At 37.2% G+C, this 20,015-nt stretch overlaps 1 protein-coding gene across 1 annotated transcript in view; it reads left to right on the top strand.

Annotated features, from left to right (window-relative positions):
- The first annotated feature begins 3,402 nt into the window (after nt 1-3,402).
- LOC143019555 (uncharacterized) overlaps nt 3,403-20,015 on the top strand; it is a 67,820-nt gene continuing 51,207 nt past the window's right edge. Inside the window, exons 1-2 of the mRNA XM_076175289.1 lie at nt 3,403-3,500; nt 11,805-11,911. Coding sequence (XP_076031404.1) covers nt 3,455-3,500; nt 11,805-11,911 — 153 coding nt within the window. The 5' untranslated portion in view covers nt 3,403-3,454. The remainder of the gene's footprint in view (nt 3,501-11,804; nt 11,912-20,015) is intronic.

Raw genomic sequence — 20,015 nt, forward strand, 5'->3', positions numbered from 1 at the left:
TTGGTATAGTGGTCTAACTAAAAAATCTAAAGTTAATCTTCAAATATGTCAAAACAAACTAATCAGGACTGTCTTGAAACTCCATCCTCGTATTCATCTAGATTATACTAATTTTAAACTGTTAAATTCATTACCTGTTGAAAAACGTGTTGTTCAGTTAAAGCTTAACCATGTTCACCAAATTGTAAACGACTCTTGTCCCAGTTATTTGTAAAATACTTTTACACTTGTTAGAAATGCACGTACCTTGAGAACTCGTTCTAGTCGGTCATCCGTTATTGTATCTAGGTTTAATAGTTTGTTAGGGAAAAATTCGTTCAAATACACTGGTGCTATTGCTTGGAACTCGTTACCGATCAACATACAATCACTTGTTTCTAAAAGTAGTTTTAAAAAACCAGTTAAATGTTATCTTTTAGACACTGTTTTTTCTGAGGAAAATAGCTTATGTGCTAGTGATTTTTCTAAGTAATTTTTTTCTAGTCAGTACAGTCATATTTTTCATGTTAGTCATTTTTGACGTTTTTTTCTAGTCAACCTAGCTTGTATAATGACAATCTTTTCCTAGTTATAATACATCATTTTTTGTGAGGACCACAGTGAAAATAAGTCTTTTGACTTTCTGTGCCATCCTCGGATATACAATTATATCTTACATGCATTTTATTGTATATATGATTGAATCCGAATAAAATAAAATCAATCTTGAAGCCACTTCTCTCCACTCCACCACGTGCTTTCTTCATCTCATCACTTACCGGCAGAGCCATTCCTTCCCTATCTCACCCCCTCATCATTCCCAAAATTACCCCACTTTCAACTTAGTTTCACTTAATGCTAACATATCTATCTTTCTTCTTGCAAATAAGCTGTCAAATCTTAGGGTTCTTGTTAGACTTCTCCAAGACCCTCTTGTGCCTTGAATTCTCGTAGAATGAACATACAGAGGGATCCGTAGTCTCATCACTCCACCCCACTTTGTCACATTTTAAGACTCGCATGGGAACCAGTGTGGCAGAAGAGGTAAAATCATAGAAACGATTGTTAAATTGATTTTTAAGTAATCGACAACAGGTCGCAAATTTCTATAATTTCTTTGGGGAAAAATCATCAATGAGCAGACCGACTCAGTGATGTCAACTAGAAATTGTCAAACGTATTTAAAGGCTGTGGTCCTCTGACGGAGGGGAAGCTTCAAAATGCTTTAGTTTATCGTTGTAGTGCACTCCTAGTTAAAGTACCGTCTTATCAGTGACTATATCCGTCTTGGCGCAGTTGTAAATGCCTTAATCTGTAAAGACTGAGTTTGACAAATAGCTCCTACTGTTGAGGCGTTTTATTACGGGAAATTTTGGGCATATTTGACCTCTGTTATCATGTTAATTTTTTTTTCATTATTGAACTAAAGTTCTTCCAAAGTTGACACGCAATAGAACTATGGCACTAGAATAGTCTAATCTGATATCAAGAAGAGTTCTACTATGATTTGTTTTCAATTTATATCACCCCGGACAATAACGACATGTACAGTAAATAAAAAGCTCCCTAAACATATTTCGAATATACATTATAGATGTGAAACAGTAACGTTCCTATAGAAACAAACACCATGTGAGAACGGAGCCTTTATTGGTACGATGTTTCGTTTATTATATCTTTTTCAAGTACCAAGACAATTGATCCATCTTCTCAACCTTTCCTAGGTTCCAGTGACCTTCCCCCGTTTCCACGATCCTATTATTCAATCTCAATAATGTATATCACGACTTCGTACATGAAAAAGCTGATAAGCGAAACGTCGTACCAATAAAAACTTCCTCCTCACGTGGTGTTTATTTTGTTAGACTTATCGGCAACTGCCATTTTCATACTACAGGTAAACGTCGACTTACGATGGCATTAGGTTTCGATAGAGCCATCGTAAGACGATTTCATCGTAAGTCGATCCCCAATGTATGTAACACTCTTCCAAAAGTGGAGAGTGCTTATCACTTGAATGAAGTTTTCCTTAGCTGGATAAAATCCTCTGGTTGTGTATGTAGGAAAATGTAAAACAGAACACATCCTTTTACACGTTAGATAAGAAGTTTTACTTATATATATAGCCGAATCATCTTTGTCTAAAAGCGGGACACTTTAGATTAACAAAACCTTACATAAAGAAAAGAAAAATTGAGAACGCTAGCCGTATATCCCCATGTGGCACATGTAAATACACACCTTTCACTTCACCATATTTTTGATTAACACAGTAACTTGGAGTCTGGCAGACAGTGTAAGATGAATATACATGCTAAGCATAATTCAGTAGAATTGATAATTTCCCTTAATATTACGGGAACGTGATACAGTCTAGATAACTAAAACCCCATTCAAAACAAAAACTTTACACCTCCTTGCAATTTGGACTCCTTTGGATCGATTCGACCTTCAGTTACGGTAAAATATCAGATGGACATTCGGCATTGCCAAAATCATTAGATTAATAGAAACCGTAACACTCGGGGAGAGAGCACATTGCTTTTGTCTGGCACTGCCAGTCTTTAGTTTGGCACTGAATGAAAGCAACTGAACCAAAGGGGGTTATTCAAGATATTCTTGATCCCATGAGCTAGATGACAACTTTTCTGCTGAGAAAACGTACGAAATCCCTGGATGAAAGATATGAAGTGGTAATACAAGTTAAATGATATGGGATAGAGGAGTGCGAATTTAATATAGCAATATCACTGATATAGCCTGGCAAGCATATAGTGTAATGGTGGGTCCAGCCCTATATTCAGAAACTGTTGTATTCAGAAGGCCCACCAGTCTGAAGGCCCACTAGTCAGAGTGCCCATTAGTCGGAAGGCCCGCTAGTCAGAAGGCCCGCTAATCAGAAAATTAGTAAGATAAATTGTAGCCTTTTTTCCGTGAGGAAAAATTTAAAAATTTCAGAGAAAGGATAGTTGATCATGTTGAAATTCCAAGCAGAGTATGGATGATCTTTGATTTTATTGAACCACTTTCAATATATAAGTATAAGGTACTAGATTACTGTATACCCTGAATGTCACTTGAATGATAAAATATACTTCATATAAATTTGCTTCATAAAATATACTAAATAGGATATATAGAATATACTTCATGAAATATACTAACCTAACCTAAAGTTCTGCAAATTGCAGCGGCTCCTTTCATCTAAATGATACCATATCTAACATTGAAAAAATCTGACTACTGGCCCTTCTACTGGGTTTTCTGACTACCGGGCCTTCTGACTAGAGGTCCTTCTGAGTATAGGGCAGACTGTGTAATGGTGACACCCAGATAAATATAAAACTATGTTGATTTAAAAAATTCACATAATATTTAACATTTGAATGTATTTACTCTTCTATTAATATTGATCTTTTCAATTCAGCCGGCGAAGAGGATCTGTGACCGGGAGAGGATTTGCTGGAGAGGCAAAATGAAGCCACTACCATTTCTTCTCTTATGCACCTGGTCCTGGTTTGGTAGGTTTTCCCTCGGTTCCATCATTCGTCCTAAACTGGGTCATTACCTTTGTCTTGAAGCCCTTGCATTCCACATAAAAGTATTTGTGTACTTGCCTGTTATTTGGATTCAAAAGAACCGAAAATTTGTATTTCATATGTCTATCTATCTATCTATCTATCCGTCTGTCTTTCTATCTACCTATCTATACCTACTTATATACCAAGTGCCACTTCCACCTATAATATAAGAGAGGTAGCTAGCCATGGCACGTACCCATTTTCACTCATTCCGCTCCCACCTACAACCTTAGCTCCTCGCGGATGAAGGGTCATAACAGTCTCCTACCCACTGCTAAGGTCAGGAGCAATGGAGCGAGACACACTGCATCCACAGCAGTGCTACTTCATTTACACGACGATCCTCCCTTGTCCACTCATGCAAAAAATAGAGAAGACAGAGAGAAATCCCTTTGGGCTGCATCAAAATATCATCCAGATGGGACCATTCTTCCTTCACACCTATCCCTTCCTTCTCCCATCCCTACTCCACAGACATTCCCGTCTTGCTCAAAGCCTCTTTCACCCCATTCATCCATCCATCACATTTTTGTTCCTCCCCTCATTTTCACTCTTTCCACTTCTACTTTCCACACTCTTTTTGTTAAAATTTCTTCACTCGTTCTTTCTATATGCCCAAACCCTCCTAATAATCTTTCATCAGCCCTATATATACCAGCCCCCTTCATATGATCTTCTCTTTGCATCCATTCCCAGATGCCTCTTTCTCATGACACTTTTCAATCCCCCAAGACTTAACAGTACAGATGCTCCTCAACTTACGTTTTAGTTACGTACCGAAAGGCCGAACGTAAGTTGAAAATGAACGTAAGTTGTTACTGTACTATAAATCCGTAAATTCTATTACCGTATCTTATAAAACACCCCTAAATCATTAATTATACACATAACATTGTAAAATAATAACATTAATTTCAATTAAATTAAATTCAAGCAACATAAATTGAGATGGTGAAGGAGGAGGGTGAGGAGGATGAGGCTAGGCATTATCAGTTTATCGTTTGTGAAATGTAAACAATGGACGCAGCGTCATGCGCAAGTATCGTTTGAACTACGGAGAGCGCGCTAAACTAAAAAATTCACTCAATTTTTGTTTTTGTTTACAATTTTTTTTTTTACAGTTAGTTCAAACGTAAAATCGAAAAAACGTAAAACGAATGAACGTAAGTAGAGGAGCGTCTGTACTTGCTTTCCTAGCCCTACATTTTTCTTCCACCTCCAGTCCTCCATTTCCTATTACATGCGACCCCAAATACTTAAAACTAGCCACTTCCTTCTGCCTATTTCCTTTAAGGCCTACTTCTAACTTGCTACCACCTTCTCCCCTTGTACATCTCATCACCTTACTTTTAATTACATTGACTTTGAACTTCCTTCTATCACACACCTTTCCATACTCCATCACTATTTGTTTTAGACCATTCTATTACCACAACAAGCACAGTATAATCCGCAAATAACAACTAGCTCACCTCCCACGTCCCAGCACTATCTCCAAACATCTCTAATCCCATGCCTATCACACTCGTATCTGCCTCTCATTTCACTATAACCGCACCTCTCTTTTTTAGACCCTTCGCATAACATCCATTCAACCCAGATGCCTGACCAGCTTTAAGAATTTTCAATATTGTTCATGCCTCTTCTTTTCCTATACCTTTTTCATTTTCCTCTCCCATAACAGTAATTTTCTTAGCGCTTCCCATTAAAAAATCATCCCCGCCCTAATCTCTTCCACATTGAAAGTTTCTTCAAAAGACTCTATCCATCTTCTGCTTACTGCCTTCACTTCATTAACATCTGTCCATCTGCACCTTTTACCTTTACTCTCCACCTGACTCTCCCCCTCAGTCTCATAAATTCTTTCCAAAGCATCTTTTTATTCTTTTGAAATATTTCTGTCACCCTCCTACCTCATTTTACATCTGTTCTCCTCTTTCTTCCTTTATCTTATGTTTTACTTCTTTTTCTCTTACCCCTCATATGTTTCCCGAGTCCTACTTCGCAACCAATCCACATATGCTCATTTTCTCTTCTACTACCATTTTCATCTCATCATCCCACCACTCACTACTCTTCCTTTTATTCCTTTTGATCCTCCCCATCACTTCCTCAAGCCCATTCCTATTCTACTCCTACATCCTCCTACCATTCACTACCTCTCAATCTTCTCTCATCTTCTGGTATTCCTTCTCCTCCTCCTTACTCAAAATGTTAACACTAAATATTTATCTACCTTCTGCCCTTTTCCTCTTTCTCCACTTATTCTCCAGTCTCAATTTCTATTCTACTATTAATGCCTTTTTAACCATCTTTCCATCCACCACCCTTTCCATGTATACTTATTTTTGCATAAACACGGCAAAGGAAACATGGACTGGAAGTGAAGCGTTTATTCCTGACATTTTGTCTATTGACTTTCTCAAAGTCAATAGACGAAACGTCAGGAATAAACGCTTCACTTCCAGTCCATGTTTCCTTTGCCGTGATTATGCAACTTGTTCACATAGATATTAATTTAATACTTATTTTTTGCCTCTCTTCTTAAACACTGTGTTTACTATCATCATCTCCCTCTCTAACATATCTCCAATATCATCTCTCCATTACTACACCATCTATTGACATTGGGATCTCCAACATCACTACATTCACATTTGTCTCCAAACTGTATACACTAGTTTAAATCTATCCAAAGTCTTCCCTAACATTCTCACTCTTCTTGCTACCAGGTTCATATGCGCTTATAAAAACCCACACCCTCCATCCCAGTTTCAATTTCACCCACATTAACCTTGAAGATACTTCTTTCCATTCCACCATGCGCTTTCCTATCTCATCACTTACCAGCAGAGTTACTGCTTCCTTCCCTCGCCTCCTCATCACTGCTGACACCTTCCTCATCACACTCCCAAATTCAAAATCACCCTTACCTTTCAACTTAGTTCCACTTATCTCCAACACATTCATCTTCCCTCTCACAAACATACTACCTATCTCTTCCCTTTTACTCTCATCTGTATCACAACTATATCACAACTACGCACATTTAATGACCCAATTTTTAGGGTTCTGGTTGGAATTATCCTCCCAGACCCTCTTATGACTTGACTTCTTGTAGGGTAAACATCTGCCCCACTTTGTCACCTTTTACGACTCGGCATAGGAATCACGAAGTCAGAATTCTTTCCTCCCCCTACCACAGGGACACGGGGAAATAAAAAGTATACTCAAAATAGTGGTACAGAACAGTTTCACGGGAACAGCATAAAGGGCGGTTAGTCGTAATTGACGTAATTCCTCTAGGAATAGAATTTTTACTCTAACACAGACAAATTGTGTGTGGTTCTAGTCCATAAGGGTGCCCTCAAAAAAGTCCCTAAAACATTGGCTGCATGCTACTATGAAATTAATACTGAAGAAAGTCTACTGTGAATTATTCTACTATCACTAATCACCTCCAAACTGACATCTCACCTTTCATTACTACTACTACTACTACTACTACTACTACTATGACCTCCATCCTCGTGGAACTGTGTGGTGGAAGCAATCAGGTTCTGTCTCCCACAGACACAGTTCATTGGCCCCTCTCCCGCCAATGAATGTGGTCGACGACACTTTTATTTTTTTTTTAGTGCCTAATACAGAATTGCATTTATCCTATTGTCAATCACCATCTGCTCAAAGTCTAGGTTTTGTATATGTGCTGATTTGAGCGGTGGGGACCTGGTACCTTTCAGGCATTGGAGGGCTGATCTTAGGAGTGAGTATGACAGTCTACATCTCATCCATGAAACAATGCTGCTTTTTGGTTGTTGTTTCTTTTCAGCCATCACCTCTGCCAGCCGAGTGTAAAATGCCTGTGCTCTAGGACCCATCCCTCCTGAAGTCGTAAAGGTTATAGGAGTGAATGAACCCTGGTCTACATTTTGTATACTACCATTACTACTACTACTGTTCCCATAAGTCTATCTTTTGAGAAATCCTTCATTCATTCCTGAATGTTCCCTTTGAGTCCTCCAAAATTTACTTTAAGATAAATTTTTTGTGTGGCACCTTATTTGAACCCTTCTTCAGATCCAAACACATATGACGCATTTTTTTTCTCATGTATATCATCTGCTCCCAAACAAAGACTTACTATACATGTTACACAAGACTTTTCAATCTCACTTTGTATGGTTTACTGTAAGATTAGGAACAAGATTGATCTCTGTTCTTTGTATCCTTCACCTTATTGCGTAGATGACGTCGTTGCTGGGTATTCCAACCTATGGGAGAACAGGCATTCTAAATTATATATATATATATATATATATATATATATATATATATATATATATATGCAAAGTAGACCACTTGCAAAAAGAAACTAACGAAGCAGAGCGCTTTCGTATATTAAATCTTCAGTGCAAAAAGATGTACTTTTTGCACTAAAGATGTAATATATGAAAGCGATATCCTTTGTTAATTTCTTTTTCCAAGTGGTCTACTTTGCACAAGTGAACACACGTATCCGTGTTCTTATTGGCATATATATATATATATATATATATATATATATATATATATATATATATATATATGTTTTCTCATCATCTCTTTGTCCATGTAGTGGGAAACAAATTGATGTTCATCAGTAATATCTAAGTTTCATTTACAATTTTGTCGATGTGTTTTTCAGGTGATAAGTTATCCATGGCCCACACTCCCAGCTCTTTCATTTTGTTTCTTTGTGTATTTAACTATTTTCATCTTACTTATTTGTAGCATACAGGAAAAGAGCAATACTCATGATGGCCTGTCTCACTCTCCAGTTATATATGTATATATATACATATATATACATATATCTCGTCTGGGGTTGCATGTTATTGTGTGGTGTAAATTGTGCAGTAACGTGCAATCGATACTTTAGGGACTATATGTGGCGCCCCTACGCACCACAGCCTCAAATAACCTTGTCTATGTTAGAGGAAATCTCTAAGCATAGAGAAATGATGCTGCTTTATTGTACTGCGACTGTCCCTCCGTCATGTTGCCTCACATCCTATTAATACTGTCTTGTACATTTTTTTAAACTATATATTTCTTTTTTTGTCTCTTCCTGTAGTAGGGGAAAAGAATACAGCCACTGAGTCTTGCCACTTGGGTCGTAAAGGCGGCTAAAATGGGATAGAGTGTGGGACTAGGAATCCTGCTCTCTGTAATCCCATGGGTACACTCCTATGAGAAGTCAAGGCTAAAGAGAGCTTGGGAGTTTTCCACCCAGAACCCCAATGTTGGTTTTTTTTTAATGTGTGTGGGTGTGTTACAGATGAGAGCAAAAGGGAAGAGATAGGCAGTATGTTTGTGAGAAGGAAGATGGATGTGTTTGCATTAGTAAAACTAAGTTGAAAGGGACGGATGATTTTGAGTTTGGGAGTGTACTGGGGAGGGTGTCAATATTAATGTGGATGAAAGTGAAACTGGGAAGGGAGATGTGGGTCTTTGTAAGTGCATATGGGCCTGGTAGAGAGAAAAGTGTAGAGGGAATTGAGGCTTTTTGAATATACTTAAATGAGTGTGTAAAGAATTTTGGGAGGAATGTCAATGTAGTGGTACTGGGAGATCTTAATGCTAGACTAGAGAATGAACCAATAGATGGAGTTGTTGGGAAGTGTGGAGTGCCAGGTAAAAATCATAGTGTAGAGTTAATGGCGGAAAAGTGTTTAGAAAGAGATTTGTTGATAACTAAAACATTGTTTAGGAAGAAAGTCAAGCATAAGTACATACGAGAGAGGGTGGTGGATGGAAGGATGGTTGATAAGGCATTGGTAGACTATGTAAAGGTATACAGGAAAATGGTAGGAGGAGTTTTGGATGTCCATGTTCTCAGGGGAGAGAGTGGGGGAATATATATGTATACATATATGTGTGTATTTACAACTACGTAAATGCACATATATATATATATATATATATATATATATATATATATATATATATATAAGGTGAGAATGGAGGATAGGTGAAGAAAGAGGAATAGGGCGGAAGGTAGAGAGGTGCTTAGAGTAAACTGTTTAGATGAGAAGAAAAAGGAGCAGGAGTATGAGAAGTTGAGAGAAGCGTGTGAGGTGGTGAAGGATAGAGTAGAAGTAGGATTGGAGGAGGAATGGGGATGGTTCAAGGAGGGAGTCACAAGTTGTACAAAAATGGTATGTGGAACACGAAGGATAGGAGGGAATAGAAGGAAGAGTAGTGAATGGTGGGATGATGAAGTGAAGAAGGTAGTAGAAGAGAGAAAACAAGCATTAACGGAATGGTTGCATAGTGGGAAGAAAGAAAACTATGAGAGGTATAAAGAAAAAAAAAATAAAGGAGGCAAAAAGGAAAGTAGATATAAAATGTGAGAGAGTATGGCAGAAAATTTTGAAAGCAATAAATAGATGTTTTGGAAAGAAATTAAAAGAGGAAGGTGAGGTGAGAGGAAAATGGAGGAAAATAAGAAAAGACGAGGTGCAAGTAGCTCTGAAAATGATAAGGCACCTGGGTTAGATGGGTGTCATGAGGAGTGTCTGAAGAAGGGAGGTACAGTAATAGTGGACTGGCTAGTGAGGTTGTTTAATGTATGTCTAAAGGAAGGTAGAGTAATAGAGGATTGGGGAAGAGACTATCTAGTTCCGCCTTACAAGTGACAAGGGGACAAACGTGAGTGTAGTAATTTTAGAGGGATCAGTTTGTTGAGTGTAGCTGGGAAGGGTTATGGGAGGGTTTTAATTATAATTGGTGAGGAACAGTGTGGGTTTAGGAAAGGCAGACATGAAGGCATTATGGGAGGTGTTGCAGATATATGAGATTGGGGGAAATCTGTTAATGGCAGTCAAGATTTTTGACGAGAATAATAGAGACTGTGAATGGGAAATGTAGAGAGTGAGTGGTTTGAGGTAAAGATAAGACTGCGTCAAGGATGTGTCATATTGCCGTGGTTGTTCAATATGTACATGGATGTGGTGGTGCGGGAGGTAAAGGCGAGGATAATGGGCAGGGGACTGGAAATGATTAAAGAAAATGAAGAGAAGTGGGAGGTGAGCCAGTTGTTGTTTGCTGACGACACTGCGCTTGTGGCAGGTTCAGAAGGGTTATTAAGAAAGTTAGTGACGGAGTTTGGGAAGGTATATGATAAGAGAAAGTTGAAAGTAAATGTGGTTAGAAAAAAGGCGATGAGATGTACAAGGGTAAAGGATAGCAGCAAGTTGGAAGTAAGTTTTAAAGGATAGTTGCTGGAGGAAATGGATAGCTTTAGGTATTTGGGGTCGCATGTGGAAGGAAAGGGAGGAGTGGAGGTAGAGATAAACTGTAAACTGAGAGAAGCAAGCAAAGGCTTTGGTGGATAAAAAGTGTCATGAGAATTCGGCTTCTGGGAATGGATGCAGAGAGGAGATTGTATGAAGGGGTGATTGTGCCGACGACTTTGTAAGGGGTAGAGACATGAACTTTACAAGAGGTAGAGAGGAAAAGTTTGAATGTATTTGAGATGAAATACCTGAGAAGTATGGTAGAGGTTACTAGGTTGGATGGAGTGAGAAACAAGATGGTGATGAGGGGAGTGGGAGTAGGAAACACAGGAATAGTCAGAGTTTATTCCTGACTAGTATAGCATATCTGCAAAACTAATCAGGAATAAACTCAGGTTAAGACTCCTGTGTTTCTTATTCCAACTTATGCCATATATATATATATATATATATATATATATATATATATATATATATATAAATATATATATATATATATATATATGCATGAAGATTTAAAATCTGGGATACATATCTTAGGAAAAACGTACATTACATCATCGGTGAGGGACATTCATTTATAAGTGGTGTTTCAAGTGTAGGCCTACCTGGGCAACAAAAAAATATTCACATTTATCTGACTGAAGATAAGCTCGTTCCTTATAGATCATATGGTAATTTGCAATATACTCATCTACAATGCATTTGACATTTCACTTTATGATATAATGACAGCTATGCAAAGCATAAAACTGCAACATAAACTTTCTTATACATTTGAAAACATGTTCATATTTTCATTATATCATTCAGTCAGTATTTCGTTTTCTGATAAAAGAAAATGGACATTGGAATTCTCATAATTACTTTAGTGTTTTTCATTCCTAGTACATTATCACATTACTTGCTCATTTTTGTGCTAGATAGACATCCAGTAACAAATCTATTTTCCATTTTTTACAAGGCTGTGCATATGGCCAAAGCCAGGGGAAGATACGGGTGTTCACGATGCAGAAGGACATCTGGTTGCCCCCTACCGAAGAACATTACTTGCATTTCAAATTAAACCGAGTAAGTACGCCTTTTGTGTCCTCCGATTTGTCCGTTGTTTGGAGTATGATATAACCTCACGAAAGCAAGCGGAACATCGAATATGAAATAAGAGTGTGTGGGTACTACATGTCGCCCAGAAAAAAAAAAACTAGAAGAACAACAATAAAAATATGATTTTTCTAGTCTATCAAATTATGAGTCCTAAATATGGAAAAGAGCAATAGGTGCGATATAATTACTATTAGTTTCATGAGTCAGGATAAGACAACTTTCATTCACTGGTACTGCAGTGAGAATTTTTCGAAAATGTAACATTGATTTGTGAAATATATATATATATATATATATATATATATATATAATATATATATACACACACATATATATATGTATATACATGTTATATATATATATGCAAAGTAGACCACTTGGAAAAAGAAACTAAAGAAGCAGAGCGCTATTGTATATTACATCTTCAGTGCACTTTTTGCACTGAAGATGTCATATACAAAAGCGCTCTGCTTCGTTAGTTTCTTTTTCCAAGCGGTCTACTTTGCATAAGTGAACACACGTACCTGCGTTCTTATCAGCATATATATATATATATATATATATATATATATATATATATAAATATATAAGATATATATATATACATATATAAGATATATATATGTATATATATATATATATATATATATATATAAATATATAAACACACACACACACTTACGTCGGACAGACGGCAAGGATTGACGTCCTGAAGAAAAAGTCAAATTTTCGTGGATCTCAATGCAAAGGAAGTACCTATTGTATTTGCAGGGAAGGGGATTGCTCGTGGTGTAGTGGGAAAGTGAGGAAAAAGGAGAAGGGGAGGGATTACTGAGGGAAATGGAAGGAAATGAGGAAGGAGAGGACTTGGTCCAGGCAGGCAGACGCCATGTAAACAAGCGCGGGCCAGAGCAATTTAGTGACGATGAAGGGACTAACAAAAATGTAAGATTAGAAACATAGAAAAGAGCAGCACAATAGAAGGTGAGGATAATAATTTCCATGGATTTAATGAGGGGGGGGGGCAGATACCAACCACCCCCAACTGGCAAGACTAGAGGAAAAACTTGAACAAATGACCGAACATTGTGAGATTAGGTTCGGTAGAATGTCAAATATTGCGCAAAGGGTTGAAAGATTGGAAGAACTAGAAAAGACGAACAAAAACTTAACTAAGGAAATAGAAGAATTAAAAAGACAGTTAAAAGAAAAGAAGAGAATGAAGAATTAAAGAGGAAAAATAAAGACAACAAAGAGGCCATAGATAAAGAAGCTAAGGGTTGGAGGACAATCCAAGAAAACAGTAAAGTTGCATTTACTGACATAATTAAACAGCAAATGAAAGAACAAACTGAAGACTCAGTTATTAAAGTGATGAGACAAAAGGAGAATATAGTAAGAGACTTAGCAGATAAAAAGAAATGTATAATTATATTAGGGATGGAAGAGAAACACAACCCAGATAGAACCACAAGAATCAATGAGGAAAATGAAAAAGTAAGCAGATTACTAGAATTACTTCAGGAAGCTGAACCTGAAATCATGAAACAAATTGAAGAGATGTTTAGATTCGGAAAGTACAGTACAGATAAGACCAGACCAATTAAGATTAAATTCAGGTCACAAACGACAGCAGAGAATATCTTATCAAAAACAGGGAAACTAGCAGCAAGTGAACAATATAAAAAGGTATGGATAAAAAGGGAAATGAATAAAGAGGAAAGAGAGGAGGAAAAAATGAAAAGATATGAAGCTAAGGAAAAAAATGAGAACAGAACAGAGTCAGAAAAAGAGAAATTCTATTGGAGAGTAGTGAATATGAAACTAAGGACATTCGACATACTACAGAAAAACAAAAGGGAAACAGAAAATACAATGGAAGTGGCAGAAAACTATGAGTGTCTTACACAAATATAGATTGATTAATAACAGGATTGAATGAGCTGAATGATTATCTGAAGGAAAAAGAACCGGACATAATGGGAATTGTAGAAACAAAATTAAAAGGTCCACTACCACCCAACAGTGTAGGACATGATGCATATAATTATTGGATTAGAAACAGAGAGACAAAGCAAGGGGGTGGAGTTATGTTCCTGACTAAGAGGGATATAAACGTGAAGAGTGTCACATATGGAAATAATACAGTAGAGATGATTATGATCGAAATGAAAGACAGAGATAAGAAGGACAGAAAGTTTGCGATAAATTATGTGCCTCCATAAACAGCCTCGTGGGAAGAGAGTCAACATAAAAGTATGTTAGAGGACACAAAGATAACATTAAGATAATGGAAGATGGAGGAAAAATAGTTATGATGGGCGACTTTAATTGCAAAGAAGTCTGCTGGAAAGAGATGACAGTAAAGGGTGGAGACGGCTCATGGGGAAATGTTCTACTGGAGATGATTATTGACCATACAATGACACAGTGGATACAGGAGAACACTAGGTATAGAAATGAAGAAGAACCATCGAGACTAGACCTAATAATTACATCTGAACATAGAATAGTAGAAAAGATTGAATATAAAACACCAATAAGTAAAAGTGACCATATACTGATTGAACTGGAACTAAATGAGGAAAAATACATGAAAAGAAATGAACAATATAGAAAAGGAAGAATGATGTATGAAAAAACAAACTTTGATAAAATAAGAGAATTCTTTCAAAAAGAAAACTGGGAAGGAATATACAAAGAAGAAACAACAGTGGAAGAGAAATGGAATATTTTGACTAAAATAAAAAAGGAGTGGAAAAGTATGTCCCAAGACAAAAAAAAGAAAAAGAAAATGTAAAGTGCTGGTACAACAAAAGTTGTAGGGAGTTAAAGACAAAAGAGACAAAGGTTGTACCAAATGAAAAAACACAAAAGACCTGAAAAATGGAAAATATGTACTTGTTATAGAAAAGAATATGTACAAGCGTGCAAAGAGGAAAAGAGAAAATATGAACAAGATGTCATAGAAAAATGTAAAGATCAACCAAAACTATTTTACAGATTTGTAAACAGCAAACTGAAAAACAAACAAGATTTGGAGAAATTAAGACAAGGAGGAGTTGAATACACAGAGGAAATAGAAATGGCGGAAATTATGAACAAGCATTTTAAATCGGTGTTTACAAGGGAGAACATACAACCTGAAGAGATCGAATGGAAAGAGAAAGTCCCCCCCATGAAAGAAATAGAAGTAACAAAAAATGAAATATTGAAACACTTGAGTAATCTTGATGTCAGAAAATCGCATGGACCAGATGAAATAGCAAACTGGATTTTGAAAGAATGCAGGAATGAACTGGCAGACAAAATACATAGTATAATAAACAGTTCCTTGAAAGAAGGAAAAGTTCCAGAAGATTGGAAAAAAGCAAATATATTACCTATATATAAAGGGGGAAATAAAGAAGACCCTACCAACTATAGACCAGTCTCTCTAACAAGTACAATAGCAAAAATTTGTGAAAGAATTGTCAAAAGTAGATGGGTAAAATATGTAAAAAAAAAAAAACAATGTGCTAAATCCCAGGCAATTTGGATTCAGACAAGGACGATCATGCGTCACCAATTTAATATGTTTCTATTCAAGGCTAATAGATATAATACAAGAAAGAGATGGATGGGCTGATTGTGCATTTCTAGACCTAAAAAAAGCTTTTGACAAAGTACCACACAAGAAGTTGCTTAAGAAATTATAAACTGAAGGAGGAATACAGGGCAAACTGCTTAAATGGATGGAAAAAATTTTGCAAGAAAGAAAAATGAGAGTAGTGATAAGAGACACTCAAAATGGGATGAAGTAATAAGTGGTGTTCCACAAGGAACAGTTCTGGCCCCAATAAAGTTTGCTATATATATTAATGATATGGATGACGGAATTGAAAGTTATACGAGTTTCTTTGCAGATGATGCAAAACTGTTGAAAAAAGTGAACACAGTAGAATATTGTGAGTCACTACAGAGTGATCTGAATAAAGTACAGGAATGGAGTAGGAAGTGGGAGATGGAGTTCAACACTAGAAAGTGTAGTACAGGTACTCCTCGTTTAACGACCTACTCGGTTAGCGACAACTCTGAGTAACGACGGGCTTTATGACGTCGTTTAACGTAAATCTCCCGAAGTTACGACGTCGTGTACGATAATTAAGTTGGCTGAGGCAAATTTGTATGATGTTATAAGTGAACTTGTACGGTGGATATTAGCTGTGAGGTAAAGTGTTCTGAAGCTTAGGTCTACATTACCATCCTGCAAGCTGCAAAAACTACCTGGGGTACAGTGTATACCGATAGTGGTATATTTTTTAGTTTCTACCATGGGCGCAATATAACAATAGAAAATTAATTATTAATTTTGTAAATTATAATGTATCAACGTAATATGGAATTTTGTGAGCGGAAATGAAAAAAAAATGCTAAAACAGATTTCGTAAGTAACGAAGTCATGTCGGACGAATGGTACACCATGTTTGTTATGATAGATGCCGATGTCGAAGAAATGAAAGGACGATAAATTAATTCGTCTAACCTAAATTAAACTAACCTAGCCTGTGTTTAATAAATTATTACCTGCAAATTAAATGTCATCCTACACGTGGTCGTGAGAGACGTTGGCAGACAAGATGGCGTCCCGAGCCTATGCTACCGACTTCGTTCATTAGCATATTTTCTTGTAGCAAGGAATTTTTACTTTCATTTCCGCCCACAAAATTGCTTATTACGTTGATACATTTTAATTTACAAAATTAATAATTAATTTTCTATTGCTATATTGCGCCCATGGTCGAAACTAAAAAAAATACCCCGGTATTCAATATGGAATGTCAGCATACGTGGATTTGGTCATATACGGTAATTTTAGGAACCTAACCATCGTAAATAAATAGTAAATAAAGCTTTAATGTACTGTATAAAAGAGGGAAAATACACGAAAATAAAGATACATGTATTGCTGGACATTGTACATACAGTACATGTACGTATATGTATACACTTTCGCTTAACGACTAATTCGGTTAATGACGGCGCGCTGGTCCCAATTGTCGTCGTTAAACGAGGAGTACCTGTATAATGGAATTTGGAAAAAGCAAAAACAGAATAACAGGATCATATAAATTGGGAGAAGAAGGAATAAAAAAAGTAGAAAATGAGAAGGACCTGGGAGTCATTGTTATGAATAATATGTCACCTGAGAAACATATAAATAAGATTTTTGGAGAAACTTATAATTTAATAAGAATCAAAGTGGCATTTACATACCTGGATGAAGAAATGGTGAAGAAAATTCTAATCACTCTGATAAGACCAAGATTGGAATTTGCAGCAACGATATGGTCACCAAGTACAAAAAAAATGTATAAAAAAACTTGAAAGAATACAAAGAGCAATTACAAAATTGGCACCAACACTCTCAAAACTATCATATGAAGAGAGACTAGCAAAACTTGAACTACAGACACTAGAGCAAAGAAGAGAGAGAGGAGATTTGATAGCTATTTACAGAATCATGAAAGGCATAGAAATTATTGATAGAGAGAATCTGATAAAATGGGATGACAGAAATACAAGAGGACACGGAAAGAAAATCAAGAAAGACAGCTATAGAAGAGATGTGAAAAATAACAGCTTTCCTCACAGAGTAATAGACAGTTGGAACAAGTTAGATGAGAAAGTGGTGTGTGCAAAAACAATACATAAATTTAAAAAAAGGTTTAGATAAAATGAGATATGAAGACGGGACACCACGAGCATAGCTCCCCTTCCCGTAAAATACAACTAGGTAAATACACACACACGGGAGGAAATGAGGGTGGTACTCAGGGACAAGAACTCAAATTGGGAGGAAATGATAAGTGGAGTCCCACAAGGCTCTGTATTGGCTCCGATAATGTTTGCCATATACTTGTATATAAATGATATGGATGAAGGTGTGGAATGTTACATAAACTTCTTTGCAGATGATGCGAAACTACTAAAGAGAGTAAGTACAGAGGAAGATTGCAAATCATTACAAGAAGACCTGGACAAAATCTGGAAATGGAGTCAGGGCAACATAACACATCCCTGACGAAGTCCTACCTTTACCTCAAAACACTCACTCTCTCCATTTCTAATCCCAACACAGGCTCTATTACTCTCGTAAATATTATTGACTGCTCTTCACAGCTTTCCTCCTATCCCATATATCTGTAATACCTCCCACAGTGCTTTCCTGTCTACCCTGTCATAAACCTTTTCTAGATCCATAAAAGCCCAAAAAACATCCTTATCTTTTCCTAAAGCTTTCTCACATATCTGTCTTACCACAAAAATCTGATCTGTGCAACCCCTACCTCTCCTAAACCCACACTGTTCCTCACCAATTACTCCCTGTTCCTCTCCTAATCCTCTCAATCAAGACCTTCCCATAAGCCTTCCCAACTACATTTAACAAACTGATCCCTCTGAAACTACTTCACTCACATTTGTCCCTTTTTCCCTTGTAAAGTGGAACTATACAGGCACTCCTCCAGCACTCTACCCTCTCTTAAACAAACATTAAATAACCTCACCAGCTAGTCCACCATCACTGTACCTCCTTTTTTAGACATTCTGCATGGCATACATCCAACCCAAGTGCCTTACCTGCTCTCATCATCTTAACAGCTGCCTACATTTCATCCTTCCTTATTTCTCCTCCATTTTTCTCACTCATCACTCTCATTTTCTTAGTGCTTTCCACTACAACTACCTTTCCCTCTCTATCCTCCTTCACATTTAGCAACTCCCTAAAATAATCTGCCTATCGTCCTCTCACTGCCTTCTCTTCCATTATCGTCACTCCATTTGCACATTTTACCTTTTCTTCTCTACTTGATTCGCCTCCTCTTCCTCTCTTAATTTCTTTCCAAAACTTTTTTTTATTAATTTAAAAAAAATTCTGTCATACTCTTATCCCATTTCACATCTGCTCTCCTCTTTACCTCCTTTATCTTTTGCTTTACTTCTCTTCTCTTTACTTTGTACCTCTCATATGATTCCCTCGTCCTATTTTGTAACCAATCTGTGAAAGCTCGCTTCTTCTCTTCTACACCCTTCTTTGAGTCCTCATCCCACCACCCACTACCCTTCCTTCTATTTCCTCCCATCCTCCTTGTTCCACACATCATCTTTGCACACCTTATGACTACCTCCTTGAACCATCCCCATTCTTTCTCCATTCCTAGTTCTACTCTATCCTTCACTCCCTCCCACTTCTCTCTCAGCTTCTTCTTATACACCTTCTCCTTTTCCTTCTTATTTAAGCAATTTACTCTACATACCTCCCTACCTTCTGCTCTTTTCCTCTTTTTCCACCTATTCTCCACCCTCAATTTACCTTCCACCAAAAATGATCTGATATTCCCCTTAGAGCATGTACATCCTTAACTCTTCCTACTATACTCCTGGTCACCACTATATAGTCCATTAACGCTCTATGTACCACCCTTCCTTCCACCACCCTCTCTCATGTGTACTTATGCTTGACTTTCTTCCTAAGCACTGTATTTGCTATCATCAACTCTCTTTCGATACACATCTCCACCATCAAACCTCCGCTACAATTTTTTCCTGGAACTCCATACTTCCTAATCAGTCCGTCTATTGGTTCATTTTCTGCCCTAGCGTTAAGGTCTCCCAATACATCTACATTGACATTTCTCCCTAATCCCTCTATGCACTCATTTCAATCCATCCAAAAAGCCCCTCTTTCCTCTACGCTCTTCTCACTACCAGGCCCATACGCACTTACAAAAACTCACATCTCACTTCCCAGCTTCACTTCCATCCACATGAACCTTGAATAAACCTCCTTCCACTCCACTACGCGCTTACCTATCTCTTCACTTACTAGTAGAGCCACCCCTTCTCTCCCTCGTCCTCTCTTCACTCCTGAGAACCTCCCAACTACACTGTCAAACTCACACTCGCCCCTCCCTTTTGAACTTAATATCACTCAATGTCAACACACCCACCTTTCTTCCCACAAACATACTGCCTATCTCTGCCCTTTTACTTTCATCTGTACCACATCCACACACATTAAAAGACTCAA

Source organism: Oratosquilla oratoria, chromosome 37 (assembly GCF_046742065.1).
Source record: "Oratosquilla oratoria isolate Oo_2021 chromosome 37, ASM4674206v1, whole genome shotgun sequence".
Taxonomy (NCBI): Eukaryota; Metazoa; Arthropoda; class Malacostraca; order Stomatopoda; family Squillidae; genus Oratosquilla; species Oratosquilla oratoria.